The 15,035-nt window shown below is 41.2% G+C and overlaps 1 protein-coding gene across 6 annotated transcripts in view; it reads right to left on the reverse strand.

The window, feature by feature from the left end:
- Positions 1–807: 807 nt before the first annotated feature.
- LOC106139647 (serine/threonine-protein kinase Wnk) overlaps positions 808–15,035 on the reverse strand; it is a 59,949-nt gene continuing 45,721 nt past the window's right edge. For 4 of the 6 annotated variants that reach the window (XM_060951584.1, XM_060951583.1, XM_060951587.1 and 1 more), the window contains 14 exons: positions 14,197–14,323; positions 13,084–13,190; positions 12,384–12,455; positions 11,710–11,883; positions 10,401–10,592; positions 8,721–8,833; positions 7,170–7,238; positions 6,168–6,293; positions 5,614–5,695; positions 4,750–4,845; positions 3,572–3,768; positions 2,364–2,534; positions 1,386–1,569; positions 808–950 (listed from right to left, as the gene is read on the reverse strand). In XM_060951584.1, coding sequence (XP_060807567.1) covers positions 904–950; positions 1,386–1,569; positions 2,364–2,534; positions 3,572–3,768; positions 4,750–4,845; positions 5,614–5,695; positions 6,168–6,293; positions 7,170–7,238; positions 8,721–8,833; positions 10,401–10,592; positions 11,710–11,883; positions 12,384–12,455; positions 13,084–13,190; positions 14,197–14,323 — 1,757 coding nt within the window. In that variant the 3' untranslated portion in view covers positions 808–903. The remainder of the gene's footprint in view (positions 951–1,385; positions 1,570–2,363; positions 2,535–3,571; positions 3,769–4,749; positions 4,846–5,613; positions 5,696–6,167; positions 6,294–7,169; positions 7,239–8,720; positions 8,834–10,400; positions 10,593–11,709; positions 11,884–12,383; positions 12,456–13,083; positions 13,191–14,196; positions 14,324–15,035) is intronic. The other 2 variants (XM_060951586.1, XM_060951585.1) reach the window with 2 other exon arrangements.

Here is a 15,035-nt window from a genome sequence, read left to right on the forward strand (position 1 = left end):
CTGTGTTTAATTTAAATAGACCTCCGATGCGTCGGACATGTGCTAGTTGTACAATTACGAACATTTATTTAAAAATGGATTGAAACATAATATTGGTCTCTTATACGACGCATATTATTATTAGTTCATAAAACAAAGGTTATGATATTTCATGCTAAGTCATGAATAATTTATCAAAAATTGACAATCTCGGTTTATTAATAATTTTTTTGAAACAAAAGTATATAATTAGTTTATTAATCTTATCATTGCCGGATGCTAAAATACTGATATATTTTATAGGTATAAATAGATATTCAGGCATTGTTAAATATTTAAAATGAAAAACGGTGTGTATCTTTTAATTACGGGTAAGGTTCTTCGGCAAGGTTACGGTACCAGATGAATGAGCTTATTTCTTGCTCACTTTTTACGACAAAAGGAAAGAGATTCGAGTGGTCCAATTCTCTAACGAATTCGTTGAAATATACATGCAATCTCGATCTAGCTAAAACCCACCTTTTTGCCCATAATTTCGGTGCCGCCGGCGTGGAACTATTAGTCCGGTGGTCAGAGCGATCGGTTTTCACGTTGGGATCGAATCTGGGTAAGGTTCGATCCCCAGCAATCGATACTTTTATTTTTTGTTTTTGCTTTTTTCTTATGATTTTTCTGACGTCCACTGAGCACCGCTCGGTCACCCAGGTACTAAGCTCTTATACGCAATTTATATATTATGTCCATATTTAAGTCGGGTCTTTTCATTGTCCCATTAACCTACTAAATATTCAAAAATAAGGTTAAGACTATAAAAATTAAACGTCCCAGTTCTAGATATCACATATGAATATTTTATTTACGAGTTATGATATAGTATATGTTACATACAATAAATATAAGGTACAGTGTGAATCGCTACACATGTCATAACTGAGTGCTCAGTGATAACAGCACCACCTGCCGGCACAGCGCTGAAACAAAAACAATGAAATATTACGTCTTTTGTTGATCTTAAATAAATATATAGAATTTACTTCGAGGTTAACTCAATACGTTCAAGATAAAGATTTATCCTTATGCAAAACTTCCCAGTAGGAATAGGAATTTGAAATAAATGCGGGTTCAGAATCTTAAAAGTGAAACAAATGTCAATACGGAATTTCCACAATACAATCTTGATATATAGCTTTTCACGTTGTATTCGTTCGGGAGCAATATTGATTGCAATATAAAAACTTTCACAAGAAAGACATTTGTATTTTTGGACATTATTGCTGCAGAGTGTTATCTGGTTCAAAGGATATTCTTTGCTATACGGGATCTATGAGATGGGTATAATTCGGGGAGACATTTTGACCAATTTATTGTAATTTTAGAAAAGATATCTGAAAATAGCTAATGTCTACCTCTGTCAGTGAGCGTGTCCTCCACCACAGCGTCGGCCAGCAGCCGGTCAGCCCGCAGCTGCGCGCGCGCCGCCCCCGCCCCCGCCACTCCCCCCACCGCCCCCGCGCCCCCCGCTCCCCCCGCCGCGCCCGCCGCCGCCGCCCAGCGCGACCACTCGGCTGACAGCGGGACCCGCTCCGCACCCTGGGTACATAGGAAATGCGATGTCAACACAACTTACAATTAAATCTTCTACCTATACTCTCTCTATTCTCAGACTCTCAATTCTATCACCAAAACCCACCCAAAACTTCGCGTTATTACAGACTTGTACCTTGTAAGACGTGAATCAACCTGGCAATCTTCCAAATATAATAAATGTGTAGATGTGTATAGGTTTCCTACTCTTAACGTTAAAGCTACTATTTTCTGAAAACTTTTAATAGCGTATTCAAGTTTATAGAGGTTTAAAGTATATTATATTCCCTAATACCTACATCCCTACTAATATTACAAATGCGAAAGTGAATCTGCCTGCATGTTTCTTACGCTTAGACGCATAAACTCCTGAACTAATTTTAATGAAATTTGGAACACAGATACAAGTTGGCCCTGAGGAAGAACATCATAATTGTGTAAAAGGGTGACGGCTTAGGAGTTAACTAGATGAATGATTGTCGGTGAACATTCACAGCGAACGAAATCGCGGACCACAACTAGTATCTGCCGTGTGGTTCCCGGCACCAATAGAAAAAGAATAGGACCACTCCATCTCTCTCCCATGGATGTCGTAAAAAGCGACTAAGGGGTAGGAATATAAACTTGGGATTCTTCTTTTAGGCGATGGGCTAGCAACCTGTCACTATTTGAATCACAATTCTAACTTAAAGCCAAACAGCTGAACGTGGCCTTACATCAGGCTTTACAAGACTGTTGTCTCTGCCTCCCAAGGGATAAAGACGTGATTATCTATCTATATGTTCACTATAAAATGTGACCTCGCTACAAGTTTCCGGCGAGCAGCAGTGTGTGTCCGTGAAGGGCGCGAACTGGGGGTCCTGGAGCAGTGACAGCGAGGAGTCCACCACGGTGCAGCTGAGCCCCGCCGACAGCACCAGGTAGCTGCCGCAGGCCTCGCCCGCTGGCGGGGGCGGCTTGCTGGGGGAACTCTGCAATACAAAACGAAACACTCATTTATGATGATGTTAAAGTTCTTTTACAAAACTCAGATTTATCTGATGTTGGAGTACTTTAAAATTGCGTCAGTGACTGAACAGTTAACGTACCAATGCGTCAGTGGTTGAACGGTTAACGTTCCAATGAGTCAGTGGCTGACCGGTTAACGTACCAATGCGTCAGTGGCTGAACGGTTAACGTACCAATGCGTCAGTGGCTGAACGGTTAACGTACCAATGAGTCAGTGGCTGAACGGTTAACGTACCAATGCGTAAGTGGCTGAACGGTTAACGTTCCAATGAGTCAGTGGTTGGACGGTTAACGTTCCAATGAGTCAGTGGCTGAACGGTTAACGTACCAATGCGTCAGTGGCTGAACGGTTAGCGTACCAATGCGTCAGTGGCTGAACGGTTAACGTACCAATGCGTAAGTGGCTGAAAGGTTAACGTACCAATGAGTCAGTGGCTGAACGGTTAGCGTACCAATGCGTCAGTGGCTGAACGGTTAACGTACCAATGAGTCAGTGGCTGAACGGTTAACGTACCAATGCGTCAGTGACTGAACGGTTAACGTACCAATGCGTCAGTGGCTGAACGGTTAGCGTACCAATGCGTCAGTGGCTGAACGGTTAACGTACCAATGCGTAAGTGGCTGAAAGGTTAACGTACCAATGAGTCAGTGGCTGAACGGTTAACGTACCAATGCGTCAGTGGCTGAACGGTTAACGTACCAATGAGTCAGTGGCTGAACGGTTAACGTACCAATGCGTCAGTGGCTGAACGGTTAACGTACCAATGAGTCAGTGGCTGAACGGTTAACGTACCAATGCGTCAGTGGCTGAACGGTTAACTGAGTCGCAGACGGTGTAGGGGGCGGTGATCACGGCCGCGTGTCTATATACACACTCCAGCACACGTACCTGCCTGCCCGGCTCTATGATGGTGGCGTGTCGGTCGTGCAGCACGTCGCTGACGGTGTAGGGGGCGGTGATCACGGCCGCGTGTCTATATACACACTCCAGCACACGTACCTGCCTGCCCGGCTCTATGATGGTGGCGTGTCGGTCGTGCAGCACGTCGCTGACGGTGTAGGTGGCGGCGCGCGCGGCTGTGATCACGAACGTGTCCGCGACTTCCTCCGCGCCGGGCTCCGACCACGACGAGTGGTTGTCCAGGGACGTGTCGTCCAATGTCCGGCCAGTTACGGACGCGTCTAGCTTGTCTTTGCCTGGAGATTATTTAAAAAAAAAAACTAATAATTTTGCCCTGTGGTTTCCGGACACAGCATATGTATACCATGGATGTCGTAAAAGGCGACTAAGGGACTAGTTTATACACGTGGGATTCCTTTTATAGGCGATGAGCTAGCGACCTGGCACTATTTTAATCTCAATTCTATCACTAACCATTCAGCAGAAAGTGTCCTTTCAGTCTATCAAGACTTGACTCAGTCTCGCATCAGTATCGTAAGGGATTAAACAATATTTATATCGATTCTTATATCTAACATCTGATTGCGTAAGTGGAGTTTTGTAAATTAATTTATGTTTTACCTAGCTGTTGTCCACGGTTTCGCTCACGGACATTGTTGTTCAACGCGAATACTACCTAAACAACAGTCTTATTCTTGGAGGAATGGTTACTTTATTATAGAAGTCAGATATATTATGTCGCGTACTTTTTTGTAGACCTATTAAAAACTAGTTTTTTTTTTTGTAATGTTTTGTATGAACATAACAACCAGCGTATACCAAAAAAAGATTTTGGTAGCGCTTCCTTTGCCGGATTAGTTTATAAATACTGATTGATTTATCTGAAATCTAATATATTTCAAAACAAATATATGATACCTATAGCACTTTTGAATATTGCAGCTTTTTAATTGTATAAGAATTTTTGGCATGCATGTAGGTATGTATGTATGTATGTGTGAAGGTATGTATGTATGTCACTATTTGAATCTCAATTCTATCATTTAGCCAAATAGCTGAACGTGGCCATTCAGTCTTTTCAAGATTGTTGGCTCTGTCTACCCCGCAAGGGAAATAGACGTGACGATATGTATGTATGTATGTATGTATGTATGCATGCATGCATGCATTTATGTGTAGGTATGTATGTATGCATGCATGCATGTATGTATGTATATGTATGTACGTATATGTAGGTCCATGTACGTATGTGTGTGTGTATGTCCCCCCCCCCTCACCGGGCAGCAGGCGGCACAGCTGGTAGGGGCGGCAGGGCTGCGCGCGGCACACGCGGAAGCCCGCGCCGCGCCACTCCCACGGCCCGGCGCCCGCCTCTGCGCGACACAAACATCAAGTTACCGTTTGCAAGGAACTAAAGAGTCAGGTTCAAATGGTACGGTTAAAAAGATGCTCTAGCAACTGCCGTTTTGTATTTTTCAGTTACCCAGTAGATTTGTTTTATTTATTTTTATCTTTTTCCTCCTGGATTTCTATTCAAGGACCTTTAGTCCCGATTGCATTCTTAAGCATACAACATTAAAATAAATAAAACAGGGTTAGGTTAACCTGCAAAGGTTGCGGAGGTCAGACGGGAGTCGCTTCATGCAAAAACCTGACTCACCCAATCCAGGATCCATGGTCAAAGGCATGGCCGGGACTCCTCTCCAGAGTGGTGAGAATGCAACCGAGACTAAAGCCAGGAGAAAGGTACAGTAAGAAGAGTAATGGTAAAAGCGGGAAAGGTATGTAAAAATCTCATATGTAAGAATCTCAACTCTATCATTAAGCCAAATAGCTGAACGTGGCCATTCAGTCTTTTCAGGACTGTTGGCTCTGTCTACCCCGCAAGGGATATAGACGTGACCAGATGTATGTATGTATGTAAAAAACGTAGCAAGTGAAAATCCATAGTGTCCGCCTACCCCAGTGGGAGACAGGCGGGATAATATAATAATAAATAACGGTTTATTTGCTCTTCACAAAAATGTTCTTATTACCTAGTTAACAATAATGTGTTTAATCTATAAATGACATTGAAGTCCTGCGAAGAGCTAAGTTTCTGAAAAAAGGATGGTATGAATGTATGTATGTACACAACATACCGTCGTAAGTATTGGCAGCGCCGTCTTCGATATTAGCCGCTAACATCTCATGCTCCTCTTGTCCGTGTTCTATGAACACGTCCTGTAACAATACAAATATATATATATATTTATTTATTCAATCAACATAATGTCTTTTCTGTGCCGCGTGGCTCCCGGCACCAACGGAGAAAAGTATAGGATCACTCCATCTCTTTCCCATGAATGTCGTAAAACGCGACTAAGGCACAGGCTCATATAATTGTGATTCCTCTTTTAGGCCATGGGCAAGCAACCTGTCAATATTTGAATGCCAATTCTATCATTTAAGCCTAACAGCTGAACGTGGCCTATTACATTTTTTTAAGACTGTTGGCTCTTTCTAACCCGCAAGGGGGTTATAGACGTGATTATATGTATGTAATTATATTATGTGTTAGTTATATGTAGATTGCATTAGTGATAAGTCCGCCTTTGTACCATCTCTGTCTGCCTTGTGCTGTTTTGTATGTTTTGACTATTATGGTGCAATAAAGAGTTTTATCTATTTATCTATCTATCCGGTGTGGCAGTACCTTGTGCTGCTGCTTGTAGTGGAGGCTGATCTTGCTGAGCTCGTGGTCCAGGTCCGCCAGCTGCGCCGCGTGCCGGGCGGCGGGGGTCCCGGCCTCCAACTCCAGGCCCCCCGCCAGGCTCTCCGTCTAAACAATCAATCGTTATTTAGAAAAATAAATATTTAGTTTTTTTTTTTTGGTATTATATGTGAAAGTAGAGTGTGCAGTATGTAAGTTTATATATAGTAAACAAATAAACAAATATAGTATAAATGATACATATATACATACATGTAATCACGTCTATCTACCCTTGCGGGGTAGACAGAGCCAACCACATTCAGCTGTTTGGCTTACTGATAGAATTGAGATTCATATAAAATGACAGGTTGCTAGCCCGTCGCCTAAAAGAAGAATCTCAAGTTTATTATAAGCATATCCCTTCGTCGATTGATACAGCTGATTATTAAAGAGAATGAGCGGTAGCTCTTATTTTGAATTTACATGTCATAATATACAATGGCAAGGGTGTTCCATTATTGAATCAAAATCATGAAGGGTTAACAGTTTATAATGTAAGCGAAGCTCACACACAACAGCTAATGCAATATACGGGGTTAGCAGTCATGTATACGCAAATAATTGACGCTATACGATAAAAAAAATATTTTATGACATGGTGACGTGTGGTGAGGTGAACAGGATCACTCCATCCATCTCTTTGATGAATGTCGTAAAAATCGACTAAGGAAATAGGCACATTTATCTAGTGCTGCTATTACCATGATCCAACACCAGTTCTTCAGGTTTCAGTGTATATGTTACGGACGTCGGAAGGCAGTCGTTCCGTCGTTAAAACCTGACTCATCCAATTCGGGATTGTGGTCAAAAAGCGCATCCCAGGCTCCTCCCAGAAAGGTTGGTTGGATATAGCCGGAATTTACTTTAGAAGAAGTGTGTGCGGTTGTATGTGTGTGAGTGTATGTGTGTGTATATATATATATATAAAGCGTGCGTGTGTACCTGGTGCACGCGGTGCGTGGGCGACAGCGCGGGGCTGTAGTCGAGCGGGGACGCGGGGGACACCGGGCCCTGCCGGGGAAGGCGAACACTCAATATAGCACCCTCCTGTTTTGTACTTCTCAGTTCAGATAGATAAATAAATCCATATATGAACACTAGAGGCCGCCGGCGACTTCGTCCGCATGGGAACCCAATCAATCCCGCGGGAACTCCGGGATAAAAAGTAGCCTTTCTGGGTCTTCAGCTACGTTCATACCAAATTTCATCGTAATCGGTTCAGTAGTTTTTGCGTGAAAGAGTGACAAACATCCATACTGACATACTCACAAACTTTCGCATTTATAATATTTGTAGGATATAACAAAATTGTAACTCGATATGGGAGATCTAGACATGACCAATAGGAGCATATGTATAATGCTTGTCATGATATCATTGTATCAACCAGTTTGCGAAATGAACAAAAAAAATGCCAAAAAATGTGATTTGTAGAATTTGCTGTCGTTTATGGCTAACGAAATCCCGGGTCACAGCTAGTGCATAATAAAAAGAGACTCATGACATGCATACAAACATACATACAGGTCAAACTGAGAACCACTTTTTTTTTTAAATTCCTTATTAATGAAATGAAAATTTGGGTGCGGCGGCAAAGCAAAAAAAGCGTCATTCCAGGGATACTTCCCAGACAAGTACTGTCGGCCTACATTCAAAAGTAGAATAAAAGGGTATTTTTTTCCAAAGGCATGTAACATCTTCGTCTTCATCTTCACTTACCATCAGGTGAGATGGAATACATATGTCTTATCCAATATTGAATAAAAAGTTTATATCTTATTAATTATGTACACAAGCCAATGCCCATTATTACATTTTACTGCCGCGGGCCTACTGAAAGAAATTTCTCTAGAAATAAGTAGCGCTGAATTTAGCCCTTATACTGAATTTCTTCTTTTCCTTTAGTTAGTCCTATTTTTACTTTCTCCTTGATGTACATACATACATACATATAGTCACGTCTATATCCCCTGCGCGGCTGACAGAACCAACAGTCTAAAAAAGACTAATTGGGCGCGTTTGCTTTGTGGCTTAATAAAAGAATTGAGAGATTCAAAAGAATCCCAAGTTCATTAGTGTATCCCTTAATCGCCTTTACGACATCCATGAGGAAAAGATGGAGTGGTCCTATTCTTTTTTGTATTGGTGACGGGAACCACACTGCACCTTGATGTACGTACATAAATATATAAATAAAAAAATAATAATATATCCATCTTTTTCCCATGGATGTCGTAAAAAGCGACTTAGGGATAGACTTATAAAATTGCGATCCTTTTATAGGCGATGGGCTAGCAACCTGTTACTATTTGGATCTCAATTCCATCATCAAGCCAAGCAGCTGAACATAGTCATTCAGTCTTTTCGGGACTGTTGGCTCTGTCTACCCCGTAAGGGATATAGACGTGACTATATGCATGTATGTATGTGTATGTATGTATAATATAAGGTTATCGTAATAAACATAACGTTATTGTTATAATAATAACGTACGCTGTTGGAGATGTTGGCGAGCTTGTGCTGCAGAGACAGCATGTACTCGTAGCACGGCGGCTTGTTGGGCGTGCTGGGCTGCGACGACCCCGTCGAGTTCACGCTCGCCATGCCTGATGACGACAACAATTACACTGGTCAACACGATTCTGGTTTCCTTCATTTTTTTCTCTCTTATTGGTTATTTCTATGGTCCTGACTATGAAAAAAATACTGTGAGATTGCCAACAGCTTTACTTTTTGAAATATACAGTTTCATAATTTCGACCAAATAAAGACAAAAAACTATCTAATACATATTTCAACAAAATATCTATTAAACACTATCAAATGATCTTTTATATGATTTTCTTGCATGAACGACGTTAGGTAGATCTCGTTTCAAACTCCAGCAGTAGTCCGCCATCATATGTGAGTCCCATCTTCCCTGATATCGCCCTTCCATTGTCCGAAGATCTTGGTGAAATCTTTCACCCTGCTCCTCACTAAAATCACCCAAATTTTCAGGAAATAGGTCATTTAATTCTTTCTGATTGAATGGTTGAGATTCTGAAAGGTTGAATTTGTAGTCTGGATCAGAATCTTCACTTGATATATTTCGTTCATTTCGTTCGGATTCACAAATATTTGGATCATCAGAAGATTTAGATGTGCTGGGTTGTACCTCTCGTGATCTTAATTGAGGTCGTTGAGCAGAAGCTAAGTTGGGATAAGGCCACTTACTTCGATTTCCAGGATTGATTCCGTTTATTTTCACAACGCAAAAGTAGCAGTCGTTATGATGGTTTTGAGGTTCTCGCCAAATCATTGGTGTTTCGAACATTGTTCCATCTCTTTTTCCACTGGACCACAACCGTAGACATACTACACACTTCTGGCAAACAATATGAGGAACCCATGGCTTGTCCTGATTACACAATTTTATTTTAAAATACTGATGATACGCAGTTTTCACAAAGTCCGATATAGGTTTTCGATATTTTTTAAATACATATTCACCACAAATATAGCAAAAACAATCTGGATTAAGCAGACAACATCTTCTTGAGGAAGCCATATCGAAACCGACAACAAAATGTGTTCTTGTACCCGAAAAAAAACGAAAATCTAAATAAAAATATCAAGTGAGGGTAGTTAGCTATAACTCAAAAACAAAAGCTGTTAGAGAAAATGGCTGCCGTATTTGATAAATACGCGTCAATTTAAAACAGAAACAAAAAAAATCTCATAGGAAACAACCAACTTTATTCTTTTTGTTGACCAGTGTTATATTTGTTCGAGAGCAAAAAAGAAAAAAATATATCACAAAAGAAAAATTTACCATGAATAATGTTTTGTTTTACTTTCAATCTCTTTCTTAAGTCCCGGCCTAGGAGTAGTAGAAAAGATTACCCTAAACAGGAGCTTGCATGAAGAGATTGTTGAATGTAGATGCGCAATTTGGTCTTATCAATTTCATCGTGATATATTCAACTCGCAAATAATCTAATTAGCCATTGAAACTAAGTCATTTTTTACATTCGTCTTTTATCGTATTTCGTAATCATTTCTGTGTTATTGATAACGCTTCAGAGATTCTATTGCATGTGAAAACTGCAAGGCTTAACATTTTTCCTGAAAGAATTCAGTGCTATTTCCTTATACATATATTGCAAAAAAAATAATCAAATAAACCCTCACCGGCCATTTCCATATCAACCGCCCTCCTGGCCAAGGCCTGATGAACAGCTCTGTGCGCCACAAACTGGCCGAGGTTCTGCCCCATCAGCCCGAGGTTCTGCCCGCCCAGCGTCAGGTTCTGCCCGCCCAAACCCAAGTTCTGGCCGGCAATGAGATTCTGACTCCCTAATCCTAGATTCTGACCAGCTAAACCTGCAACGAAAGGATAAATTTGGTGGTTATATAGACGAATGTAAGCTGTAACTTCAATCTTTAGTCTGGATAAGTTGGTGCAGCCAAATATGTTACCCAGATATCCCACATGGGGTTCTGCAAAAGACAGACCCAACGGTTGACCCAGAAATGGTGTCCCTATACTGGTTTAATGCTTGCCCTAGGTGATTTTGATGCAAGCCCCAGCTCAAAAGACTAGCCCAAAGATGAGGTCCTTTTACTAGTTCATAGGACCCCAAATTCCCCTCGGCCACTTTCGGAACCAGTTTTCAAATAACCCGAGTTCTTCTAGAGTTTCCTAAACTCACCTAAATTCTGCGCCAGTCCAGGCTGCATGAGGTTCTGGTTGAGCGCGAGGATCTAGCCCATCACGTTCTGGTGCAAGCCTTAGCTCAACGACTAGCCCAGTCATGAGGTCCCTATACTAATTCATAAGACTCCCCTCGGCCGCTTTGGAAACCAGCATTCAAATAACCCTAGTTCTTCTAGAGTTTCCTAAACTCACCTAAATTCTGCGCCAGCCCAGGCTGCATGAGGTTCTGGTTGAGCGCGAGGTTCTGCCCCATCACGTTCTGGTGAAAGCCCAAGCTCAACGACTAGCCCAGTCATGAGGTCCCTATACTAGTTCATAAGACTCCCCTCGGCCACTTTGGAAACCAGCATTCAAATAACCCTAGTTCTTCTAGAGTTTCCTAAACTCACCTAAATTCTGCGCCAGTCCAGGCTGCATGAGGTTCTGGTTGAGCGCGAGGTTCTGCCCCATCACGTTCTGGTGAAAGCCCAAGCTCAACGACTAGCCCAGTCATGAGGTCCCTATACTAGTTCATAAGACTCCCCTCGGCCACTTTGGAAACCAGCATTCAAATAACCCTAGTTCTTCTAGAGTTTCCTAAACTCACCTAAATTCTGCGCCAGTCCAGGCTGCATGAGGTTCTGGTTGAGCGCGAGGTTCTGCCCCATCACGTTCTGGTGAAAGCCCAAGCTCAACGACTAGCCCAGTCATGAGGTCCCTATACTAGTTCATAAGACTCCCCTCGGCCACTTTGGAAACCAGCATTCAAATAACCCTAGTTCTTCTAGAGTTTCCTAAACTCACCTAAATTCTGCGCCAGCCCAGGCTGCATGAGGTTCTGGTTGAGCGCGAGGTTCTGCCCCATCATGTTCTGGTGCTGCAGCGTCAGCGGCGGCAGACCCAGACCCAGACCGAACGGCTGGCCCAGAGGTTGGGTCGCGTATTGGTTCATTGACGTTTGAAGACCTGGTTGTTGGCCTGCAAGAATAAAGTAATTTTAAACGTCAATAAGGAGAAGAGCTTTGTAAACTTGGAATTTAATTTTAAGGCGACCTGTCACAATCTTCAAAACCAGCAAAATGTGACCAATTTGAGTCTTGTGACTATTGGTTATGCCTATGTGTTATTGGTATGTTATGGTAGTAAAGGATATAGACGTAACATGTGTGAGTTTTACATTCTGATTTGAGCGCAAATCGGGACTCTGAATCATAAAGTCTGAAATTATTTTCCGACATTCATTTTAGCCAAACAGTGTGATGATACTTACTACAATGCTACGAACGAAATGGATTTACATTCTTCAAAAATCAAAAATTTCAATCTCAATTCTAGCACTTACACCTTAACGTGGCCTGTAAGTCTTTCAAGACTGCTGTCTATGTCTACCTCGCATGGGATATAAATATGATTATATGAATATAAATGATAAATGAAAAACATAAAAACAAAAAAAAGGTTTCTTTCAGCGTACAAACCTATCAATTCTGCGGGGGTCCTCATCGGTTGGTAGTACTTCATGGGAGGGTACTGCCGGCCCAGCATCGCCGCTGCGGAGGTTAGTCGCACACGTTTAGTCACTATCACAATGTATTAATGTCCTTTTTTGAATATCATTTTTTTTTATTTAACTTCTCAGCTGTCTAAGCGCGTCTTTATTTTATTTTGAGTATTAAATGCATTAGTATAAGTTAAGAAATACCTTTTTCTCGCTCGTAAATCGCGGGTTCAGCAACTCAGAGGTTAAAAAGAAATCAAATCTTTTAAAAGGCTTATACTTAACGTTGACAATGCATTATTTACCTCCTTTTTCTATGTTTCAGGGTAACCAAACAGAATAGAGAAAGGAATTAAGTAAGACATATTATTCAATGAGAAATTCTTCGTAACAAATGAGTAACAAGAAAGGACATTTGAGAAAGACATTATGCATCTAAAACAACACACGTAAAGCTGGAGTGGAGATGTAGACATGACTGAATTTAATTAATAACTTTTATCAATTTTAAACAACTTTTCAGGTAACTTCGAGCAAAACAAAATTGAGCAAGCATTTTTAAGCAAAATATTTAAAATCAAAATAAAAATCAAAAATGTATCACTTCACACTCATAACAACAAACTAGTTAGCACTCTACATACACACATACATACAGACAGACAAACAGACAGACATACCGGGCTGCGCGTTGTTGAGCATGGCGCCGTGCAGCGCCAGCTCGGGCTGCAGCGGCGGCTGGTTGAGCAGCCCCAGCAGGTTCGGGCCTGACAGATTCTGCTGTTGACTGGAACACACAATTTTTATGTCATTTCATTATTTTCATTCATTCATTCATATGGTCACGTGTATATCCCTTACGGGGTAGACAGAGCCGGCAATCTTGAAAAGACCGAATGGCCACGTTCAGCTATTTGGCTTAATGATAGAATTAAGTATCAAATAGTGACAGGTTGCTAGCCCATCGCCTAAAAAAGAAAGATCATCATTTTCATCATAAGACAGATAGGTACGGAACATCTCGCACAGATTGAGTTAACACCGAATAAACACGTAAACAGATAAAAAGACCCGCGTCAATCAGAAAAGTATTTTTTTTTTTCAACACCGGGAATCGAACTCGGTACTTTTTGGTTCAGAGGTGAAACGATGACGGTCCGACGACTGCAATAAACAGGCCGTAAACACTATAGATTTGTGTATCTGATAAAAACTATTGTTTTATTATGTGCTTCAGAAAGTAAAAAACATGACGATCAGGATGTTGATTTTGGTGTCAATAAATTTTGTGTTTTTTTCAATCGGGGGCGACACTTAATATAATGTAACCCATTCAAACGATGTTGATTTTGGTGCATAAGTATTTTTTCTGGGCCATTTGGTATATTTTATCGTTTAGAGATAGATTATCGATGAAACTTATAAAATAAAGACTCAATATGAGCTTTGAAATATTTTCTTACTAGTTCTTATGGTTTGAAAGTTTAATATACAAAAGAAAATAAAAGAACGTAGGGTATGCAATTCTTGTATAACACTGTAGTACATACATATAGTCACGTCTATATCCCTTGCGGGGTAGACAATCACCACGTTCATTTGTATGGCTGCATTATGGAATCGAGATTCATAAAGTGATAGGTTGCTAGCCCATCGCCTACAAGAGGAATCCCAAGTTTACAAGCCTATCCCATAGTCGCCTTTTACGTCATCCACGGTAAAGATACCGAGTAGTTATATCCAAGAATGGCGGAAACCACACGGCACTACAACAATGAGCAGCATGTACAAACTTCATAATATTCTGCTTGAGCAGCATCCTCTGGATGTTCTCGGCGTGGTGCGCGCCGGCCGGGGGCTGCGCCGGCGCCGCGCCCAGCTCGCCGCCCGCGCCCATGGGAGTAGACACTTGACTTATGCCTGGAAGAAACACTAATGTCAATAAAAATAAAGGACATTTGGATTCTTGACACAAATAGTACATACATATATATATACATCACGTCTATATCCCTTGCGGGGTAGATAGAGCCAACAGTCTCCAATCCAATAGGCCGCCCCAGCTGACAAAACTCATTCCATAAGCTCTCCTTTAGAAAGCGAGTTTTGTAGAGTGGGCCAATTTAGCTGAACGAACCACACGGCTAACTGCGAATAATATAATTTACTAGCAGTGCCCGCGACTTCGTCCGCGTGGAATAGTTATTTTGCGCATCATTGAAGCCCTCAAGGATGAATGATTTTCCCCGAATTTTTTTCACATTTTCCATTATTTCTTCGCTCCTAATAGTTGCAGCGTTATGTTATACAGCCTAAAGCCTTCCTCGACAAATGGACTTTTCAACACAAAAAGAAGTTTTCAATTCGAACCAGTAGTTCCTAAATTAGCGCGTTCAAACAAACAAACTCTTCAGCTTTATAATCTTTATATATACATATATATATATAATTCTCGTGTCACAATGATTATCTCCGTACTCCTCCGAAACGGCTTTACCGATTTTAACCAAATTTTGCATTCATATTCAGTAGGTCTGAGAATCGGCTAACATCTATTTTTCATACCCCTAAGTGTTAAGGGTTGTCCACACTTAACATTTTTTTTTAACTAGAAATTACTTAAAAAAATTTT

This window comes from Amyelois transitella, chromosome 25 (genome assembly GCF_032362555.1).
Source record: "Amyelois transitella isolate CPQ chromosome 25, ilAmyTran1.1, whole genome shotgun sequence".
Taxonomy (NCBI): Eukaryota; Metazoa; Arthropoda; class Insecta; order Lepidoptera; family Pyralidae; genus Amyelois; species Amyelois transitella.